Source organism: Hemiscyllium ocellatum, chromosome 4 (genome assembly GCF_020745735.1).
Source record: "Hemiscyllium ocellatum isolate sHemOce1 chromosome 4, sHemOce1.pat.X.cur, whole genome shotgun sequence".
Taxonomy (NCBI): domain Eukaryota; kingdom Metazoa; phylum Chordata; class Chondrichthyes; order Orectolobiformes; family Hemiscylliidae; genus Hemiscyllium; species Hemiscyllium ocellatum.
In genome coordinates, this window is record NC_083404.1 from 36684038 (window position 1) to 36703836 (window position 19799).

General features: G+C 38.7%; 2 protein-coding genes across 3 annotated transcripts in view; one reads left to right on the forward strand and one right to left on the reverse strand.

The window, feature by feature from the left end:
• avl9 (AVL9 homolog (S. cerevisiase)) overlaps positions 1-2153 on the forward strand; it is a 90395-nt gene extending 88242 nt beyond the window's left edge. The window contains exon 16 of the mRNA XM_060822927.1: positions 467-2153. Coding sequence (XP_060678910.1) covers positions 467-582 — 116 coding nt within the window. The 3' untranslated portion in view covers positions 583-2153. The remainder of the gene's footprint in view (positions 1-466) is intronic.
• Positions 2154-4475: 2322 nt separating this feature from the next.
• kbtbd2 (kelch repeat and BTB (POZ) domain containing 2) overlaps positions 4476-19799 on the reverse strand; it is a 32163-nt gene continuing 16839 nt past the window's right edge. For both annotated transcript variants that reach the window (XM_060824212.1, XM_060824213.1), the window contains 2 exons: positions 15554-15719; positions 4476-6965 (listed from right to left, as the gene is read on the reverse strand). In XM_060824212.1, coding sequence (XP_060680195.1) covers positions 5427-6965; positions 15554-15719 — 1705 coding nt within the window. In that variant the 3' untranslated portion in view covers positions 4476-5426. The remainder of the gene's footprint in view (positions 6966-15553; positions 15720-19799) is intronic.

The following is a 19799-nucleotide window of genomic DNA, read 5'->3' on the forward strand; positions in this document are numbered from 1 at the left end:
CCCTCAGTCTTTTTTATAAATGTGCGCAAGAGACCTTAAAAAGTTCAAATACAGATGCTTGAAATATGCAACAAGTCTGTCATCATCTATAAAGAAACAAGACAGATTCCAAAGTTTTAGCTGTGCGCCTTTAATCAGAAACAAGGACTGACTTTTTATTTACTCTTTTGAACATATTGAATTACTTGCTTTGTATTTAGTTTTGTTTTAAATTACAGAAGTAATATGCTTATGTTTTTACAATTTAGCTAAAGTGCAGAAGAAAAGTGTGTGATCTGCATATTTGAACTGCATAAAGGGATTTGAGGTTTGTCCTCATTTCCCTGAAAACTGGTTGAATGACAGCCTGGCTTTGCTGCTCCTCTCCCTTGTAAAATTGCTGTTTCTCTGTATACAGCTGTTAATTGTTTTGTAAACTGAATTATTTACAGAATATATTATTTACTTTTGTTGTTTCTTGATACAGGTCAGTCTGTAGGGGGGGCACTGACAAGTGCCAAGTCTGCTATGACTTCTTGGTTTTCTACCTTCAATCAACAGGCCACAGCACCCTACTCTGAAAGGCAAAGTGGGAAGCACTGATCCCATCAGAGGCGTCACATTGCTTACATGCACTGAATATGTCAATATTGCATAAAGAGCAGGAACTCGATAGTAACCATTCCTTTTACAAATAAATCAAACTCTGTACCTTGTTTCCAGTGCATAAAATGAAGATGAGATGGATCAGTGTTTATGTATGTCATGTATATAGTTACAAAGTTTTCACTATTGAATGTCTGCTGATTAAATGTAAAACGTGTTTTTGAGCAATTCTTAGTTGTTTCACTGACTGTCACAGTAATCAATTTTTCCTCATGTTAAAACAATAAAGGGCCATGGATTAATTAAATTCTTCCCCCTCCAACTAATACACTTTCAATTTTTCTCATTGGGGTTATTAACTATAACTTGGAAAACAGGTTACTTTTTCATTCAATTTTTAAACTCTGAACAACTATTTGCAGACACTGCCACAACCACAATTGCTAAAAAGTGTAATCATTTTTAATTAGGACCCATATCTGTTTTTAAACTCACTTTGGTCAGACAGCATTCACTGGAACATAAATTCCAGTTTTTAAGTAACTGTTAAAACATTATGAAATGACCAGTACATGCATTACAACAACATTAAAAGTAGTAGTTAAAAAAAGTCAAATTCAATTACCCCTGCCTCCAAAGAATGCAACATATTCAAATCATGAATCTAAACACTAATTTTAATCCATTTTTATGACTTTCATTGATTCCAGTCCCTCACTTTCATTTGATTTGATAGTGTGCTGGTACACGTAACAATTAACATTTTGCAGAGCTTATATCCAGCCTAAAGAATGGAACCAAACTCTGCAAATATCACTGTCCAGTCATGCTCTAAGATTTTTTTTTTAAATTTTGTGAAAACCATTCTCCACATATTTACCTGTGAAGTTGGTTAGCAATTGTGAAAGGGAAGCCTAAAATACGGTTCACAAAGTATTCTGACATCAGAAAAGCTATTTTTGGATGTTGCTGTCTTTTCATTTAGAAAGTATTCAGATGGTCTTTGGTAAAAGCTGCCAGAGGAAATAGAGAGTTATCTACTTTGCCATCTTTGAAAGATAAGTGAGTAATGAAGTTCCAATATTAGGATCTTTTGGGGCTGTGGGAGGGGTTTGGGGATGGAAGGGACAAGATAATTAAACACTAGTCTGTTTAAAAGTACTGTTTATACCCCGATATCAAAAAAAATGCTTTAATGTCTTTCAAATCAACCAAGGAAACCTATAATCTTCAAAGCATCACATACAGTCCTTATCCTATCAACCTTCTTTCACTTTTAATCCATCTGGTATGCAACATTGTGAACTATGTCATCCAAATACCACCTCCTGAATGCAGAATCCATTTATAGCTGCATAATAAGACTGTCAAGAGTATTGTTTCACAAAAGATCTTTGTAACGGGTTTATCCCATAGTTGTATTTTATTCAAATATTTAAATTGAAACAACAGATGTATACTATAGTTCGTTATTCTATAAAAATTATAGCTTTGCAAATGTTTTCCTGTTATCACTCTAAAGTGTACTTTGATATAAATATTACATACCAAAAAAGTACTCCTACTTGTAATTATGTCATTGGAAATGTTTTCCTGTTTGAGATTTTTGCACAGCTGTAAAGTTGTTTAATTTAGAATTGATTAATACTTCCATAAAACTGATTTCTCCAACAGCAATGTGTTTAGGATCTTATTGCTTTGTTCTACATAGAACATGAATCTTGTTTATTCAGTATACAACCAAAACGTCCTATATACTTCATAAATCTGCTAGAGAACAAGCTATCCCCAAATTAGGTATTGGATGATGGATGATTGACAATGAGAATTTATCATCAAGATGGAGCACGAAATGATCGATTCTGAGCCTAAAGAGGGCATTACGATAGCTGAGGCACGAGTTGACTATGATAGATGGGGCAACATTTCTTAAAAATATTACAGTGGTGAGATATGACAAACAGTGCACATGGGTGAACTACATTTTTCATTCCTGTATGGTGCAAAAGTAAAATGGGAAAGGTCACCAAACTATGGCTTACAAGGGAAATTAGTATTAAAGCCAAAGGAAGAGGGATACAATTTTTTTTTCCCCCGTCTGGCCAATTAGCAAAGGAGGACAAAGGGTTTGTTTAAGAAATGGAAACAAGTAACATAAAACTGACTTATGAAGACTAAAAAGTTAATGAAAGCAGAAGTAGGTCCTTTAAAGTCAAAAACAGGGAATTTATAATGACCAACAAAAAAAGCTGACCAACTGAATACATCCTTTGTAATCACAGAACCAAAGAAAGACAAATAACATAAATGCTGGGCAACACAGGATTTCGTGAGAGGGAAGAACTGAAAGGAATCAGTATTAATAAAGTGTGTTAGGAAAATTGATCAGATTTAAGGCAGATAGATTCGCAGAGTCTGATAATGTACATCCCAGGGTATTTAAGTGGGCGTGGAAATAGTCTATATATTGGCAGTCATCTTCCAAGTTTCTGTAAATTCTGGAACAGTTCAAGCCAACTGGAGGATAGTTAATGTTTACAAAAGTAAGCAGAAAGAATAGCAGCAATTAAAGAACAATTAGCTTCCCCATTGGTAGTTGGAAAAATTTGAGTCCATGACAAAGATTTAATAAATGAGCACTTGAAAAACAGTGACAGGATTGAACCATCAGCATGGATTTATGATTGGGACATCATACTTGCCAAATCTACTGGAATTCTTCAAGGGGGTAAGTCTTAGAATTGATGCGAGCCAGCAAACGTGGATTATTTGGACTTTTTGAGGGTTTTGTTTTTGAGGTGGGGCACAAGCAATGTGAGACAAGACCCAAGCATTGCCATACACCAGTCACTGAAGGTCAGCATTCAGCTGCCACTAATAGTCAAGGCAACAAATTGGATGTTGACCAAAGAAGACTATTTGAGCACAGGAGCAGACATCTTGCTGCAATTAAACAGGGACTTGGTAAGACCACACCTAGAATAGAGTGTGTAGTTTTGGTCTCCTTATCTGAGGCAAGATGTTCTTGCTTTAGAGGGAGTGCAGCAAAGACTTCTCAGACTGATTCCTGGAATGTCAGGGTTGATGAATGAGGAGAGATTGAATCAGTTAAGATTATATTCACTGGAGATCAAAAGAATGAGGATGGAGGGAATCCAGAACCAGGGATCACAGTCTAAGGGTTCAAGGTAAACTATTTAGGACTGAGCTGAAGAGTGCTGAGCATATGAAATTTGCTGCAATAGCAGTTGAAGCCAAACTATTAGATGATTTCAAGAAGGTTGATATAGCACTGAGGGCTAAAGGGATCAAAGCATAAGGGGGGAAAACTGGAACAGGCTATTGAGTTGGATAATCAGCCATGGTCATAATAAATGACAAAGAGCTAAATGGCCTACTTCTGCTTTTCATGTTTCTATTGTGCAATAGGACAATGTTCTCTAACTTTTCCAAAGTTTGGAGACACAGTATGATGTATTCAAAACCATCAAGCTTTGAAGAGTAAAGTTAAGCTTTTCAGTTCAAAGAATGGTTATTATTCCTTCAAAACCATGTCACATTGTTCTAGGAAATGTCAGAGTTTGCAGTTCAATTTCAGATTCAAAGCAAAGTCCCACTTTAATCTACAGCTACATTGGAAAAAACAAGGATATGATATAACCCCAATACTAGAGCAACAAAATGATCCCTGGAAATTGTGAATATCAACATAGAACACAGGGAATAAATTCTGGACTTGATTCACAAAGTTCCACTGAATTATCAACTGCCAACTTATCCACATCTAAATGAGAAACTTTTCCAAAATGTTTGACAACATGCAGAGGTTAGTACAGTATAGATCTTCCAAGTTTGCATCACAAAAAGAAAGCAAACATTTACTTGTGAAGGTTTTTAATAAATTAATTTAATTCAAAATACAGTGCCAGAGGAACACAATGCAGCTGAACATGCGAGTAGGGATTACATGAAGCACCTGTGCTCATGTTAGAATGGAGAGCCCAACAACTGCTAGTGGTTCCTGGGAGTTATGCCAGAGCAGTGCTGGGTCAGTTCTGCTCTCCTGCACGCAGGATACAGTTCATTCTTGAAACATTTCAGTCAAACCAACTGTATTAAAACCTAATGGCTAGGATACTTATACACAATCACACTACAGTAACAGTTGCCTTAAATTAATGAAATACAAAATAAAGACCTGGTTGTTACTCACTAAAACTTGTTTTACAAATGAAAATTCAGCAGCAGGAAGTTGTAATATGGATGAGCCTATGTTACTTGCAATGTGGAGGAACACGAAGTGATTTAAGTTCCACACAGACCCGCACTACAAGCAGCTGCCAGTCACTGAACAGCCACCCACTAATAAATCTGGTAAACTACCAGCTGCTTGGTAGACCTGCAACCTGGAATAAATGGGAATATTTTATGGAAATTAGAGAACACAGATTGAATAGATACAACCTTTGACTGAACCTGCAGTCAGCCGCCTTGCTCAGTCTAGTTTTTCACTGGGACGATCCCCATGATTTCTTACCTTTGTGGTCAAATCCAGGGATAATTGTGTAAGTAAAACAATGTTTCTCTTGTAAATTAGTCACATTGTAACAATAATACAATAATCTCTTTAGCAGAACATATGGTATCTAGGAGTAGATGATACAACACAACTGGATTCTCAGTTATTTACACAATACTATGCAAACTTAGTGACATGCTGTGCTGAACACAGTTACTGCTTAATCAGTTAGACTAAACCCTGTCATGATCTGGAAGCTTGTGACGTACATATTGCTGTTCTATGCATGTCTTAGGAATCCACAGCACGTGCCCATTTTTCGCTAACTATTCAACGGCAAAGCAACCACATCGCCATCCAATTCAAATTCATCTGCTCCATCTTGTGAGAATAGAGATGGTGGAGGTTTCCACAGAGATTCTTCCAGACACGAGGGGTAAAGTTTCCCCATAGTGCACCGAAAATCTTTGCCAAGGTCCCAGAGGACTCTCTCTGAAATAGACTGCCGCAGGATCCATTGGTCAAGTTCCATGTTGTACTGATAGATTGCATACTTGGGTTTCTCATTCATGTGAGTGTCTCTCATGAACACACATAGACAGTTCAAGACCACTACTGCTCTCACACAGGGGTCAGAGTAGCGCTTTGCAGGGATATTAGTTGCTATCTTCCACTCATTTTTCATCACATCATAAACTTCGACAGTTACAGATGAACCATCAACAGTGCTTGAAGGTATTCGAATGCCTGAGTTATTGCCAATATGCAAACCACCAATGTAGAAGATTTTGTCTCCAAACGCTGCAGCTGAAGCAAAACACCTGCTTGTTTGACGTGCAGCCATTTCAACCCACGAGTCAGTACGTGGGCAGTAGCAAAATGTTAGATTGTGTGCCATGACATAAATGTAGTCTTCCACTGCTACTGCTGCATTCCACTGCCAAGCACAAGGCAAGGGCGTAACTAAAGTCCATTCATCTGTTTCACAATTATACCTTTCCACCGTCCGTTTGTTCATTTCCCCTCCAACACTGTCCCCTCCAATTGCATAGATATATCCTTCACAGCAAACCAAAGAAGGTCGGTTGCGAGCACACAACATTGGACTCTTTGGAACCCATATGTTCTGTTGAGCATCAAAAAGATAGAAACAATTCACAGGTCTATAAGCAGCCTGAAGTTTGCTTGCCTTGCTATTGTTGCTGATTGGAGCTTTTAAAGGGACTTGTCCACCTGCAATGTAAATGTCATTGTCAGGAGTAACAAGTGTTCCTACTCTTTGCAAATCTCCAGGAGGATTACGGAGTTTATACACCTTCTCTGCCTGAGGGCTGTAGCAAACAGCACAAAAGGAAGAACGAGGACTTTCACTAGAGGCTTCAGTGAATATCAGCATCTCTTCTTTAGTCATACCAAGTCTAGGTTTGAAAAATTTTGGCATAGATTTATACAGTCCTTGCACCACTACAGACTTATCATTAGGTGGTAAGCCTTGGAACCATGCCCTCTGTGTTACCTCAGAAAGTGCATCAATTCTTATTTGGCCAAGGACTGAAGATAGATATTGGGATCGTGATTCAGTGTCATATTCAAGCCACACCATAGCAGCTTCACGGACTGTCTCTTCCTTCTCCACATTTAAATTGTCACTGCTGAGAATATCTATCAAAAGATCATGTGAGAGCTGCAAAAAAGCATCTTGATGGTAAACAGCAGTAAATTTGTGCTCCACCATTCGCTTTGCACATATTTTCAGTTCTTCGCAGCTGTATAAATCTGCAAAGCTCAGTAATCGGACACAGTTCTCAGCATTAATTTTCTTTATTAAATATTCTCGACACCGTTGAGATACGGTTTCCACCTGCAAGAAGAGGAAGATCATTTAAATCAACACAATAGGATATACTTTCGAATTATATACATTAACTTCAAAAGCAGACTTCACTAACATTTTTCTAACATGATCTGAAACTATTAAAAGCAGCTGGTCTCATTAAAGCACATATCCACCGTTCAGTCACAGTAATTCAGCCTAGCACTTCTAATTGTGAATGATTCCAGTACTATGTTCAAACAAGTGCAATAATGTGAAGAAAAATTTAAATAAATTTAAACAAACTCATGAACAAGACCTTGTGCCTAGTATTGTCAGATATCCTGCTCCTCCTCCTTTCCCCACTCCCATGGATGCTTAACCAGGCTGTGATGTCTTTAAAGGCTTTCACAACAGGACCATGGTACGAGATAAACACAAGATTAGGAATTACATTCATTTGAAAGATGTATTTGGAGTAGTTGGATTAAACATGCCTTTCGCATTATAGCTTCTACGTTACAGTTTCACAATTAAATTCCAAATTATTTTGTGTTTTGCAAGAACATAAGAATAAAGTGCAATAGGCCACAGAGCCTCCAGTCATTGCAGCAATTCAATATGATCATTGTCGATGTAAATGTGGCCATTTGAAACTTTCATATTAAGGCCCCTTAATTTGAGACTGTTGCTGAAACTATTGAACTTGGCCTGAAAGGTTTTTCACTTTGGTCACAAGAATAGAAAAAAACAAAACATTTTATAAAGAGGTGCGACATTTGTAAGCATTCATGTTCAGAAAGACAAATGTGTTTGCACAGGTCAGTCTACTATAACACATATTTCATCAACGCAAATTTGCTGTAACATGATTGATGAATTTGGGACACTGTTTCTAATGCATGAACTTTCAAAACGAATGTTGGCTGTAACTTGATTACATCACCAACACTAAGTGCTGTTTCTGAAGTGCAATTTTTCTAGAACGCAACCACCACGTTATAGAACTACCTGTACAAGGAATGTGGAAATTTAGTATACTGGTGCAGCAAGCAGTTCGGAAAAAAAATGCATTTTATCACAAGAGATTTGGAGCACAGATATAAAGACATCTTGCTAAAATTGAAAAGGATTTTGCTTAATGCACATTTGAAGTATTATGTACTGTTTTGGTCTCCACATTAAAGAGCTGATCATATAAAGATGAGGTGAGTAGAGCTTTTTTTTAAAAACTCAAAGGGTTACAAATCTTTAGAATTCTCCATTCCTGAAGGTTGTGCATGCTCCATCATTGAGCACACTTAAGATTAGCGTGGACAGGTTTTAGTCTCTGAAAATCCAGGAATATGGGGAGCAGGCAGAAAACAGGAATTGAAGTCAAAGGTGAGCGACGATCAAAATTAACAACAAAGCAGGTTCAACTGGTCATACAGTCTATTGCTCTTTTAGGTTTTTGTGGCATAACTGCATTTAGTTATTTATGCACCAGGACACCCAAATCATTCTGTACTGTAGAGTTCTACAAGTTCTCACCAATTAACTAATTTCTTAAATCTTCCTGCCACAGTGAACAAAAATCATCTTTTCTCATAGAATATGCCATCAGCCAAATATTTGTAACTTAATTCAAACCCCTTTCTAAACTGTCTTGACAATTTGCTTTCCAACCTAGCTTTGTCATCAGCATATGTAGCTATCACAAATTCAGTCCCATCATCCAAGTCAGTGATTATAGATTGTAAACAGTTTAGTGCCTAGTACTCCTTAGTTTGCCAACTGCAAATAACCACATATCTGTACTTTCAGCTTGCTTTTAGCAAACCGATTCTCAATCCATCATAATACGTTACCTCCTACAGCTGGAAGTGTGATGACGCTGTCTGCTAATCTAAATGTACCACATGTTCAGGTCCCCTTTATGCATTGTGTCACTTCCTGAGTTATCCAATAAATTCGTCATGTGATTTCCCTTTCAAAAGGCGATGCTAGGTCTACCTGACTGTTTCATTATTTTTCAAATGTTGCATGATTCCCTCCTCAATAATGAATTCTAGCAATTTCTCTGACAAACATTATAGTTTATAGTTTCCTACTTTCTGGCCTATCCCCTCCCTATCACTATACTCCATTCCCTTCGGAATAAGAGCTAAAGTTCGATTACGCTTCCCATTCTAATTAATGCACAAGGACTTCCAAACCCATGTTGGAGCTTCTGCAGTATTTTTTCACGTAGATAATATTCAGCTCCTTCATTCTTCCACAAAAAAGAGCATATATAATCTCATATTTTCTCATATTATATTCAACTTGTGTTGTTTTTGCCCATTCAATCTGTCCCTATCTCTCTGCAGACTCCTTGTGCCATCCTCACCACTTGCCTCGCCACTATTTTCCTTTGGATCAGCTGCAAAATTGGCTATAATACATTCTTTCCCACTATGCAGGACACTAACATTCAGTAAATAGTTGTCAATCCCTTTACTGTAGGCGTTTTCATACAGTTTTATCTCCTAATCTCTCACTTAATCTCTTAAATTAGTCACTCCTTCTCAGAGTACTTTTCTTTCTCAATGGAAAATAACTTTCTGAAATCTCTCTTTAAATATCTAGCAGTTCTTCGCTACTGTCCTATCTTTAAATGAATTTCCCCATTTGAATTCAGCCAACTTTGCCTTCTGAAACTTAAATAAAGACAGTTAAAAGGAGAAACAGTCTAAAATACACACTTCTCACCAAACACAAAATGAAATGCCATGTTATGTTCGCTGTTGCCTAGAAGCTCCTTTAGTTTTAAGTCATTAATCCAGTCTTACTGCACATGACCAGGTTAAGATTGCCCTACTTCTGGTTGGCACTCGGATGTGCTGTGCTAAGAAACTGTCCTGAATGTATTCTTGAAATTCATCTTATAGGCTACCTTTGACAATTGGATATGTATACAAGTTTAAAATCTCCCATAATAAATGCACATTTTTTTACAAGTCCCCATTACGTCGTCTTTAATATTTCAGCAATTCCACCATCTTTTCCTAGGTTTCGATCCTTTCAAAATGTCAGATATCTTTGAACATTTAGGTCTTAGCCTTGATAATCATGCAACCATGAGGTGTTGAAGAGTTAATTTATTATGCTGCCATGTGAGAAATTGGATGTCTCAGGGGGTGCATTGTTCTGTCTTGTAAGCAGGATGTGACAATCTAATCGTACACTGTATATGCAGCTTAAGGAATAACCTAATCTCTCACTCACTTTTAAGGAATAATGTAATCACTTTACATTGTTTTTGGATGGCATGTGACTATGGAGAAGTGGTAGGGGGTTATGTCTTGCATGCATGGCCCCTGTGATATAAATCCCTTTGTAAAGGGAGGAGGTTCCCTTGTTTGGACAGCCTCGCTTGACATGCTCCACAAGCATCACGATGAGTGTTAAGTGATCCTCAAAAGCTTGTACTTGCTGAAATAAATTGTGGCTGTTCACAGAAATTGATGTATTGCAGTTGCATCAAGCATGTAAAAATCTCAAGAAGAGAAGCTAACAATGATCCCTTCATTTTTGTTTTCCTATGCACGCTATCATCCATCCATTTTGTTACAAATGCTGCATGCATTCAGATTACAGATCTTTTTATCTATTATTCTTGCAAGCTTGCTTGCTTCCTGCTCTCACATGCCAGCGAGATCCTATGCTCTGCTCCTTCCGGCCACACAATGGCTGTCATTACGCATGTGATTGCTTTGCCGTAATGCCTCATGCTCTTTCAACATCAGTCCCCTTATAGTCACAACCTCCTGTACTTGACTGCAAACTAAATTCTCAGGACACAGTCGAACAGAACAAAGTGTCCCCCCGCCAGATGCATCAGTGTCTGAAGTACAGATTCCTGGTCGTCAATTCCTAGCTAAAGTTATTCAAGCTGTAGGTACTTACTGTAGATGTGGTTGCTGTGGATTATGACAGCTGTCCAATGGCTCAAATACACAAAGCTTTTCTGCCATTTCTGTATTAATTTGAGAAATATCACAATGATGATCTAAAGTTACATCAAGTGATTAGGCTACAAATTTAACAGAACACTTAGTTCTCCAGGAACCGTTTAAACTGCTGCATCCTTTCAGAGAGATAACTTTCAAAACTCCAACCATTCACTTAACCTGCTTACCTATTAATGTTCCTAGACTTCCATCTCTCATGTCCCACTGCTGGTCTGACTCCCTTCCTCTGACCACTCATTTTTTCAGAGATCTGAACAGCATTCCTCCTTCACAACATCAAATTCCTAAAGATCTCTTTATTTCAATCTTTTCAATGACAAGCCAAAATTACCATATTAGTTAATACCATCGCTTAATTAATGGATGCGTAGGATCAACTGAATAATGGTGTACTTACTAGGAGTATTGAAGTAGACACAGCTGATACACACCATGGAAACACAAAGTGATCCAATTTGATTGTTTGTTATAAGGTAGACACAAGAAAATCCCTTTCCCTATGTGCAATTGTACATTTTTCCTGAAGTTTACTATTAATGCCAGGTCATCCACCTAATCAAAGCTTCTGAAGCCAATAAATACAGTTTGCTTGAACATTCTTCACACTAAGAAAAAACTCTGCAAACTGATTTTTTTTGTGTATCAATGATACCTGGGACAAGCTTCAAACACCACCTTCCAACTTTAAGAGGGTACTGAAGTGACCTCCCTTTTGCAACTAGAATCAAAATGACAACACAGGAGGCTGCCATTCGGCCTCTCATAGATCCTTCATAAAACATTTTTAAAAATTGAAATCAAAGATACTCTCAGTAATTGTGCCATGAAACAAGCACTGAAGGACATAAAAACCCACTTGATTCATAAATGTCCTTGAGGGAAAGAATTTCTACTGCCCAAACCTGAACTGATCCGCATATATTACCAGTCTCCAATCCCAGCTTAATATTGAGCATATTCTTCAATTCCAAAGTGCTAGAAGAATTCAGCGATACGTGCAGAGCATAACCTGGCAGCTCAAAGTTGGGTTCTCATAAGGTACTGTGAGCCATCAGCTGCAAAAGAATTTGTAATCTCTCAGCTCAGGATAGAAACAACTTGGTTGGATGACTATAGGACAAACAGCAGTCAGATCTGTTGCAACTTAGTGCAGCTACTGCAACAGACTACTTGCACACCTACAAAAAGGAAAAGAATGCCATAGACAAAGCTAAGCTGGTCAACACAAGGTTCTGCCATATCCAGTCACAACAGGTAGCAGCAACCCGAAAATAATTTAATCTCAATGGGAGAACAATGACTCAGAAGACAAGGCTGTAGGCCATGCAACCAATTTTAGGTGGCAGTATGGCATGGACGATCCATTTCCATTTCCTCCTGGTGTCCACAACATCAAGATACCAATCTTCAGCCAATTCAAATCACTCCCACTTGATACTGAGAAATGACTGAAGGCATTTTTAGTTATGGCTGAAAGCAGTAGATTCTGCAAAGCTGACAACATCCAATTAGTAGTACTGAATATTTGTACTCCAGCACCAGCCTTGTCCCAAACCAAGCTGTTCCTGAAATCTAGCGTATATCCAATAACACTGAAAATTGTCTAGACATGCCCTGCCTACAGAAATCAGGACAAATATTGTTGAAACCAGTCAATTACCACCCAGTCAACCTCCTCTTAATCATCACAGCGATGGAAGGATTCATCGACAATTCGACGAAGAAGCACTTACTTAGCAATAACCTGCTCAATGATGCTCAGTATTGAATGCACCAGGGCCACCCAGCTCCTGACCTCATTACAGCCTTGACCCAAATATGGATCAAACAGCTAAACTCAGAGGTAGGGCAAGAACAACTAGCCTTGACAGTGCAAATTCAAAGATCCCTATACCCCAGGAGATTCTTAATTTAACATTTCAAATACATCGTGAGCCAAAATGAAATTAAAGAAATGGGCATAAATGGACTGAATTTATGAATATGTAAAACAAAAAAAATGCCTGGAGTAATCAGACATGTTTGCTCAAATTTAGGTGACTGTCCTGACTATAGAATATCCATATCCAAGCTATACCCATGAACGTTTAAAATAATGAGCACAGCTGCACTGTCAGTAAGAGGCGTCACAACTTGAAAACATAAGTCTTCAAAATTATTTCAATAACATTGATTCTGACAAGCCCAGAATTTCTCTATCAAACCACCTTTATGTTTGTGGACTATTCACAATACCTAGAATATGGAATTAGTAAAACCAAGGAGTAAAAAAAGGAAGGGTGGTTGAAACTAAATCAATCATGGACACAGATGTGATTTGCATACAAGATGCAGCATGTATTTCGGAATCTGCTGATACAGTATGCAAGGATAACACTGAAAAGGTCTCATCACCTGCAGAGATGGGAACAATTCACTGAGAAATCGTCAGGGTCAATACCGCTTGAAATAGAGGAAACACAGAAACAGCATTTATTGGTATTCACCAAATTTGATGGGAGAAAGGTTTGTACATTGCACCAGAGTGCTCACAGCAATCAATCCAGTATTTTACAGGAGCATCCCAAAATTTACTCTCATTTTCCTCCTCCTAAATTTCTCCAGCCAGTACTGGTCAGACTACAGAAGTCCCCATTGTTACTGCGCGAGTGTCATCCATCCCCATCATTTCTCACTTTTTTCCTCCCCTTTCAGATAATTGGCACTTTGGCCTTATTGAGTTGTGAACATTACTCAGACAGGATCAGGTCAAAATCTGGAACTAGAGTTGAACAAGAAAGCTGCAGGTTCACCTCCCTCAAACAGCAACAGAGATAAAGACATACAAAGTTGAGTGGGTGTTTCTAGAGTCAATTGAGAATCATAGTTTTAGGCGAAGGAGTTGCAGATTTAAAAAACAGATGACAAGGAATTACATCTCTCAAAAGTTCATGAATCTGTGGAATCCATTAATCAAGAGTATGATGGACACTGAATATTTAAGATGATATAGATTTTTAATTAGTAACAGATTAAAAGGTACCAGATAGGAAAGGAGAGGGGAGGCTGAGATTATTAGCCATGACCATTTGAAAAGATGGAATAGACTCAAGGAACTGAATTGCCTACTCCTACACCCAGCTCTTATATTCGTGTGTTACTTACCCAGTTGTCAAAAAAAAATTTCCTTATACCTTAATTCATTAATGGTGCTTCAGTGTTTAGCTCACTTGTTTCTTTTTAAAAGTACAACACATTTTTCCTAAATTCTGAAAAATACTTTTTTTCTATATCACTTTGCCAAAATTGTCATTTCATTTTTTCCAAATTCATTCCAAGACCTTCAAAAAAGAAATGTCATCTACAAATTATTACCCAGTTTTTTTTGTCATGCTCAGACCCATGGTCAATTATCTTAAAGATAATCATATTATGGTCACTATTGCCAGTATGTTCCCTTGCTTCTCTGATTCATTTCCCACTGTTCAATTCACTCCTGAAACCTCCTGAGTTAAGTGTCGTGCACGTTCAACTGGAAGAAATCCAGCACACACTGTGGGAACCATATTCCTTTATCTTCCCCATTTGGGCAATTAATTTTAAAGTTGCTGAAATTCCCTAGGGTTATTATTCCATTTTTTTCCTTCAATTACTTAATTTATTTGCATACCTCTTACTCTAACCCGTTTCCAGCATTAGGGAATCTGTAGATTACTTTACAATTGAAAATTACGTGCAAGTCAAATGCTATTAGATCTTACTGGTGATTGCACACTTTTTCCACTGCCTTTGTGTCCTTTCCTCCATTTAACCTGATTTCACCCCCTCTTTTTTAAAAATGTCATATCCATACAATGAGTAATTTCTAGTCCTGAAATGCACCCGTTATCTTGATTTCCAAATTGCTGCTTATCTACCCTGACATGACAATACAAAACCATTGGCCCATTGAATCTGCACTAGTTTGTTTGAACAGCAATCTTAACACCATTCCCCAGTGATGCTCTGAATTTTTCTCTCCTTCAAGCAATCAGCCAATTTTCTTTCGGAGGCTACTAATCAACCATCAGCTCTTCAGACCACACATTCCAAACACATCTGATGTATTAAAGCTTTTGATAAAAATTAAAATAAAACATTGCAAAAAAGAGCCAAGAGACTAAGCTTTTCATCTTTCATTCATCAGATCTAGGACACAAAAAACAAGCTCAGAGGAAAAAAAAAACACCTTTCAATATAGAATAAGAAACAATTCAGCCAATAGCAAGAAATTATGATCACTCTTGAATCGCAGACATAGCAGGTTGATCGATCAGGTCAACTCTAGTCCCCATTTGGCAATGTTAAGTCAAATTACTTATTTAACATCAAAGCTTCTCCAAATTCATTAAAGCATCATTAGGCTTGTAACAGGCCCACACTCCATTCAGTGTAATGTGTCTCTTGACAAATTTACTTAATTGGTTTCCCTATTCCTGCCAGCCTATTACAGTTCTGCAATACCTCTGTTTAAATGTTTCAGTCAGTCTAACAGTGCTCCTCTGGTCTCCAGCACTCCACAAAGCATTGTGCACAACACCACTCTTAAAGAGATCATTGGATTCTTGATCACACATTTCAGAGTACCAACTTGCAGAAGTTATCTTGTAGTTAATTTCTTACCTGCAGAAAAGACGATGTCTCATAGAGCTGTTCCACAGTGCTGTCATTTATTGCCAGGTTACCCGTGTATGCATATCTAATGATTATCTGAAGTGTGGGTGCGTCCACATTCTGCAAGTGAACGTGTGTTTGCTTGCTTTCACTCAGTCCACTCATAAACATAGCCCTGAAGAGAGATCCAATGTAGGTAACTAACTAATGTAGGTAAGTAAAATGAGACAATAGAGAACAATTACAGAGCCAAAGCAGATAACAATTATTTGTCACTTGCACTTTTTTAAAAAGAAATTGTGTTCTTACTTGCTTTTCTTTCTTCATTCATTCAAGATGTAAGCTTTCTATTCTCTTTATTACTACTGCCAATTATACCACATTTTTTTATTTTTCTATTCAGAGTCATAGAGCACACCACAATTTAGCTGGTGCCAAATTAAATCAGAATAAAATAATCCCAGTAATTCATTTGGATTAAATAAACAGTTAAATTAAACAGATGTGAACATATATAACATCAATACTGGTACTTCCCATTAATATTCATGCTTAATTGGTTTTGACACTGAGTAGCAGCAGTGTACGCCATCAACAAGATGCACTGCAGAAATTCACCATGGGTCCCTAGACAGCAATTTCAAAATCCATGGCCCTAATAGTCAGCAAGAAATTGAAAAACAAATTTGTATGGAGATCTCAGTTATCTGTAAGAATAATCAGGTGGTTATGACAGAGGGCTTTAAATTTCTGAACATAGATTAGGACTGCCATACTGTTAAGGTTTTAGATGGAGAGGAATTTGTTAAGTGTGTACATGAAAATTTTCTGAATCAATTTGTGGATGTACCTACTGTAGAAGGTGCAAAACTTGATGTACTCTTGGGAAATAAGGCATGGCAGGTAACTGAGGTATCATTGGGAGAGCACTTTAGGGCCAGCGACCAAACTTCTATTAGTTTTAAAAGACTGATGGAAACGGATAGACCAGATCTAAAAGTTGAAGTTCTAAATTGGAGGAAGGCTAATTTTGATGGTATTAAGCAAGAGCTTTTAAAAGCTGATTGGGGGCAGATGTTCGCAGGTAAAGGGACAGCTAGAAAATGGGAAGACTTCAGAAATGAGATAACGAGAGTCCAGAGACAGTATATTCCTGTTAGGGTGAAAGGAAAGGCTGGTAGGTGCAGGGAATGCTGGATGACTAAAGAAATTGAGGGTTTGGTCAAGAAAAAAAGGAAGCATGTAGGGAAATAGATGATGACATCTTGCAAAATGTCCAGATTATAGAGGAAGTAGTGCTGGATGTCTTGAAATGCATAAAGGTGGATAAATCCCCAGGACCTGATCAGGTGTACCCGACAACTCTGTGGGAAGCTAGAGAAGTGATTGCTGGGCCTCTTGCTGAGATATTTGTATCACCAATAGTCACAGGTGAGGTGACGGAAGACTGGAGGTTGGCAAATGTAGTGCCACTGTTTAAGAAGGGCAATAAAGACAAGCTAGGGAACTATAGACCAGTGAGCCTGACCTCGGTGGTGGGCAAGTTGTTGGAGGGAATCCTGAGGGACAGGATGTACATGTATTTGGAAAGGCAAGGACTGATTAGGGACAGTCAACATGGCTTTGTGCATGGGAAATCATGTCTCACAAACTTGATTGAGTTTTTTTTTGAAGTAACAAACAGGATTGATGAGGGCAGAGCAACAGATGTGATCTGTATGGACTTCATTTAGGCATTCGACAAAGTTCCTCATGGGAGGCTGGTTAGCAAGGTTAGATCTCACGGAATACAGGGAGAAGTAGCCATTTGGATACAGATACCTTTGGATAAAGATAGAAGACAGAGGATGGTGGTGGAGCCAAAAATGAGAAAATGCAGGAAAATCACAGCAAGTTTGGCAGCATCAGTAAGGAGAGAAAATAGCTGACATTTTGAGTCTAACTGACCCTTTGTGGTGGTAGAGGGTTGTTTTACAGACTGGAGGCCTGTGACCAGTGGAGTGCAACAAGGATTGGTGCTGGGCCCTCTATTTTTTGTCATTTACATAAATGATTTGGATGCTAGCATAAGAGGTACAGTTAGCAAGTTTGCACCAAAATTGGAGGTGTAGTGGACAGTGAAGAGGGTTACCTCATATTACGACAGGATCTGGACCAGATGGGCCAATGGGCTGAGAAGTGGCACGTGGAGCTTAATTCAGATAAATGCGAGGGGCTGCATTTTGGGAAAGCAAACCTTAGCAGGACTTATACACTTAATGGTAAGGTCCTAGGGAGTGTTGCTGAACAAACAGACCTTGGAGTGCAGGTTCATAGCTCCTTGAAAGTGGAGTCACAGGTAGATAGGATAGTGAAGGTGGCGTTTGGTATGCTTTCCTTTACTGGTCAGAGTAAAGAGTACAGGAGTTGGGAGGTCATGTTACGGCTGTACAGGACATTGGTTAGGCCACTGTTGGAATATTGCGTGCAATTCTGTTCTCCTTCCTATCGGAAAGATGTTGTGAAACTTGAAAGGGTTCAGAAAAGATTTAAAAGGATGTTGCCAGGGTTGGAGGATTTGCGCTACAGGGAGAGGCTGAACAGGCTGGAGCTGGTTTCCCTGGAGCGGAGACTAAAAGGTGACCTTATAGGAGGTTTACAAAATTATGATGGGCATGGATAGGGTAAATAGGCAAAGTCTTTTCCTGGGGTCAGGGAGTCCAGAACTATAGGCCATAGGTTTAGGGTGAGTGGAGAAAGATATAAGGGAGACCCAAGGGGTAACTTTATCATGCAGAGGGTGGTACATGCGTGGAATGAGCTGCCAGAGGAAGAGGAATTGCAACATTTGAGGCATTTGGATGAGCATATGAATAGGAAGGGTTTGGAGGGATATGGGCCGTGTGCTGGGAGGTAGGAATAGATTGGGTTGGGATATCTGGTCAGCATGGACGGGTTGGACCGAAGGGTTTGTTTCCATGCTGTACATCTCTATTACTATGACTCTATGTCAGGTAGAGACAAGATAGATCGAGTGAATCCTTAGAAGAGTATAAAGGCAGCCGGAGTATACTTAAGAGGGAAAACAGGAGGGCAAAAAGGGGACATGAGATAGTTTTGGAAAATAGGGTTAAGGAGAATCCAAAAGTCTTTTACAAATACATTAAGGACAAAAAGGTAACTCAGGAGAGAATAAATCCCCACAAAGATCAGCAAGGTGGCCTATGTGTAGAGCCGCAGGAGATGCAAGAGATACTAAACGAGTATTTTGCATCAGTATTTACTGTGGAGAAGGACATGGAAGATATAGAAGTCAGGAAATAGATGATGACATCTTTAAAACTGTCCATATTACAGAGGAGGAAGTGATGGATGTCTTGACTGGATGTACCCGAGAACTCTGTAGGAAGCTAGGGAAGTGATTGCTGGGCCTCTTATTTAGATATTTATATCATCGATAGTCACAGGTGAGGTGCCAGAAGACAAAGTTGGCTAATGTGCTGCCACTGTTTCAGAAAGGTGCTAAGGACAAACCAGGGAACTATGGACCAGTGAGCCTGACTTCGGTGGTGGGTAAGTTGCTGAAGGGAACCCTGAGGGACAGGATGTACGAAAGGCAAGGACTGATTAGGGATAGTCAACATGGCTTTGTTCATGGGAAATCATGTCTCACAAACTTGATTGAGTTTTCTGAATATGTAACGTGAAGGATTGATCAGGGCAGAGTGGTAGACGTGACCTATGTGGACTTCTGTAAGGTGTTCGGGCAAGGTTCCCTATGGGAGACTAGTTAGCATGGTTAGATCTCATCGAATACAGGGAGAACTAGCCATTTGGATACTGAACTGGCTCGAGGAGAGACGACAGAGGATAGTGGTGGAGGGTTGTTTTCAGACTGGAGGCCTGTGACCAGTGGAGTGCCACAAGGATCAGTGCAGGGTCCATTACTTTTTGTCATTTATATAAATTATTTGGATGTGAGCATGAGGTATAGATAGTAGGTTTGCAGATGACATCAAAATCGGAGGTGCAGTGTACAGCGAAGAAGGTTACCTCAGATTACAACGGGATCTTGATCAAATGGGCCATTGGACTGAAATGGCAGATAAGTTTAATTTAGATAAATGCAAGGTGCTGCATTTTGGAAAAGTAAGTCTTAGCAGGACTTGTACATTTAATGGTAAGGTCCTAGGGAGTGGTGCTGAACAAAGACCTTGGAGTGCAGGTTCAAAGCTCCATGAAGGTAGAGTCACTGGTAGATAGGATAGTGAAGACG